The sequence below is a fragment of the Arachis ipaensis genome, chromosome B10 (assembly GCF_000816755.2).
Source record: "Arachis ipaensis cultivar K30076 chromosome B10, Araip1.1, whole genome shotgun sequence".
In the NCBI taxonomy this organism is placed as follows: domain Eukaryota; kingdom Viridiplantae; phylum Streptophyta; class Magnoliopsida; order Fabales; family Fabaceae; genus Arachis; species Arachis ipaensis.
The window spans coordinates 7,102,809-7,106,230 of NC_029794.2; the positions used below are offsets into that span (position 1 = coordinate 7,102,809).

Below are 3,422 nucleotides of genomic sequence, written 5' to 3' on the forward strand. Positions count from 1 at the left end.
GTTTGTCATATTTGGGAAAGCCTAAGTCAAGGCATGCAAAGAGAAAAAATCGGAAATATCTGAAACCTTTTGGTGTAGTTCTTTAATCTCATCTGTGAAAATTTGATCCTACAGGGAAATAATGATGTAAGGTCTTGAACATGCAGTCAAAAAAGGTGAAATTTTAAACTAATTGAAGAGAGATTATTTGCACCAACTCATGATACCTTTTTCATGCGAACACCCTTTAAACTCATCTCCAGTTGGTTTTCAAGATTTTGTAGTTCTTGAACACCCAGTCCAGAAAGCTCTTCGCCCATCAGTTTCCTGCTTTTACCAAGAAGAAAATATGAAATGCCTTATCTCGTTTTTGGAAAATTTCATAAGGTTTGGACTCTTGCTAGCTAGAGTTATTGAATTTACTAAGTTTTTGGATTAGCAGTACACATTTCAATATAGTGGTTTTATTGACAGTTTCATAAGATTTTATCTGTTGTGATCGTGCTATTGATTAACATTTTGTTCAAAAGAGTGTTAGAATCTCATCATAGCTAAGAAACAATGTGGAATATTATACTACTTAGTTATTATCAATATAATATTCTTTCAAAATTGCTTCTAATTTATTGTATTTTCCTTAGGGACTAATTGAACCTCCTCTAAATTATTGATTTGTGTGGTTGCTGAGGTATTTGACTTACTAATTAAAAGACTACTAGGGATACTTTCTAATAGGTGCAAAGTTTATGCATGGGGATGCATGGGAGGGAGTAGCGGATAGGAAGCAAGGATGGATATTGTTTTTTATTTTTGTTGAGGTTTAGGAAGGGGTTGGGAAAGGCCGATGACATCAGTAATTGTGTCAATGTTCTAGTGAAGTTTTTATTTGCCGGAAAATGTGGTATAACGTATATTTTTTCTTGCTTCAAGTATTATCTATATTATTTGACTGTTTGTTACCTGTGGCATTCTTGCAAGTGCTGCAGTTGTTGCCTCAAGCTTGCAGCTTCTCTCTGCCAAAACTAGCAAGTAGAAATACAGATGTCAAACGTATATTGTACTATTATTACAAAAATGGAATATTTTGAATGCGAGAATTGTTAGGTAGTAAATGTGAGGACTAAAATATGGAGAAGTAACAACGGAGTGCTCTTCAGGCAAAACTAATCTAAGCCTGAGTTGGATGCTGGTCTCTTTTTAGTAGAAATGCAATCTATGGTTTGCTTACTTTGTAATGTAAGTGAATTCTAACTTCCCAAGTATTGGTGTTCACCTTGTAGGAGATTCATTATTGGCTCAATCAGAGTAAAATCTATGATCTACGCTTCTTATGTGTTTTGTCAAGTGGATTCTCTGAACTTGTAACCCCAACCGAGATGTTCTTGTATGGTTATAAGTCTAACACCTCATGGTTAGGCATACAATAAAAGTGAATATTATCAGCTTAATACACTTGCTTGTTTACCGATTCCACCAATTTAATTGTGTTCCTATATAAGGAGTCAAAATGTGTCCATTAATGGATTTCTCATGTAATATATCAAGTCGGTTAACTATGTATTACAATTCAGAAAGTATGTAATTTTCTATGGTAATTACATAAAAACCTACGTGCAGTAATGGTGGTTGGATGCCTAACAGGAGGATCTCAAAAGTTGTGTTGTGTTTCTTGACCAATCAAAAGAGAACCTGCATTTTCCTTAGTGCTGTCATGAGCCATGCTATGAGTACACTATATGTGTGCGGAGGCTGAGATTTTGACAGGACTTCGTGTGTGAGGGTTTATAATACTCACTATATAACCGGGGAGGGCTATTTGTCTGCAAATACAGTAATGCTTGATTTGTGCAGCTAATCATATCTGTTGAGAGGTTCATGCAGGTGGATAAGATAATCCTTGGCATACTAAAGCTAAGACTGAGCATATGCATGTGAGGTGCTACTATCAAATGGCACTAGTATTTAGCTTTATCAAGATAGCAGTGTCATATCAGGTATAGCCGTTTAGGGTCTCTGAAACACTTCCATATGTGGGCATGAGACATGATAATGACTCTCATTCTATTGGGGGACATCAAGGCGATGAATCCATGATATAACTTAAATGCATGCTGTACTACCTAAGTCATATTTCTACGGTTTAATGTTACCCCCTGCCAATTTGTCATAAAGCTTGTGAGGTTTAGGGTTAAGGAGAGTTTTGCCAAAGGTGGTGGTATGTGGGCATTATTAGTCTCTTTGGTAGCTTTTTGTATCTTCTCCTGCAAAATAACAGTGATATTGCTGTTCGCAAAGTACCTAGGATTTGAGCAAGAATATGTGTGCCAAGAAGTAAACAACTGATATTATTATTTAGTTCAGCTGGTAATTCCTTTTCTTTTCTTTTGTTAAAACAACTCCTTTTCTTTAGCCTCTTCTTTTCCTTCCAATATATGAAATGCGTCTTGAGTTGCCTATTATGTGAAACTTGGAAAGTATTTCAAGTCTAACATATCTAATAAGGAAACAAAGAAGGAAATTTAGTATAGTGAGGAGCAAAAGTTTGAACTGCTGAATGCTACTGGAAGAGAGGTGCGTGTGCCATTACCTTGACTTCGGAAGCTGGATTCATCAGCTGATTATGTTCTTCCTTAAGCTTGTTGTAGCGTTCAATAATTGATTTCATGCTGTCATACACGTGAAGTTCAGTACAAGAGCATATTTGCAACTTTTAAGTGAAAAGGAGAATTTTCAGCAAATATAATCCACACTGAAACAGCAAAGATTATAGTGCAAAATGAACAAAAAGATCACTTATTCACTCGTATAATTGTGTTAACAGTATTAGTAATTTCACACGCAGTTCTTGTGTTTGTCATACTGAGAGCACTGATGGCAAAATCATATGTATCAAAATGATAATAAGAATAATATATTGTTCACAAATACCACAAGACTAAATATAACTGAGCAAATAGACTAAATATTACGAAGAGAACAAAGATTTGGGACTTGGGAGACCAGAAAGGTCATATAAAATATCTACAAATAATGGGGCATAGTAGCATATGTATACTACAAGAAAGACTTGAGTTCAGAGAAAATATCAGTCGAAAGATCAACCTAACTATCTTTAAAGGCGATTATAACTGGATTAGCAATTTTCTCTCATCGCTAGTAGCATGTAAGGGGTACGGGATACTTTCAGAATTCCAAATATATAGATGTTGCTCACGATCGAGCTCTAAGGTTGGAAATATTCGACTCAGTTTAATAAACATGCTCAACTCCTTGGTTTAATTGTCAACTTGAGCTTATCTAATTAGCTTATTCGGCTATTGATTTGTTCGATTAAGTGTAGTTTACTGGTTAGTTTGACTCACTCTTAACTCCTGTTTGCCACACCATGAAGTCAAAAGCTAAACTTCAAACCATAAGTTGCGGAATCTTAGCAAATGTGAGTA

At 35.4% G+C, this 3,422-nt stretch overlaps 2 protein-coding genes across 51 annotated transcripts in view; one reads left to right on the forward strand and one right to left on the reverse strand.

The window, feature by feature from the left end:
* LOC107622362 overlaps positions 1-2,356 on the forward strand; it is a 12,021-nt gene extending 9,665 nt beyond the window's left edge. For 32 of the 50 annotated variants that reach the window (XR_002356640.1, XR_002356671.1, XR_002356653.1 and 29 more), the window contains one exon: positions 115-2,356. Coding sequence is in view for 1 of the 50 variants with exons in the window: in XM_016324230.2 (XP_016179716.1) it covers positions 1,260-1,406 (147 nt within the window). In the remaining 49 variants the exon portion in view is untranslated. The remainder of the gene's footprint in view (positions 1-114) is intronic. The other 18 variants (XR_002356675.1, XR_002356639.1, XR_002356660.1 and 15 more) reach the window with 8 other exon arrangements.
* LOC107622361 (MADS-box transcription factor 23) overlaps positions 1-3,422 on the reverse strand; it is a gene marked incomplete in the record, with an annotated part of 12,269 nt that overhangs the window by 2,118 nt on the left and 6,729 nt on the right. Inside the window, 3 exon segments of the mRNA XM_016324229.2 lie at positions 207-306; positions 940-1,001; positions 2,567-2,645. Coding sequence (XP_016179715.1) covers positions 207-306; positions 940-1,001; positions 2,567-2,645 — 241 coding nt within the window.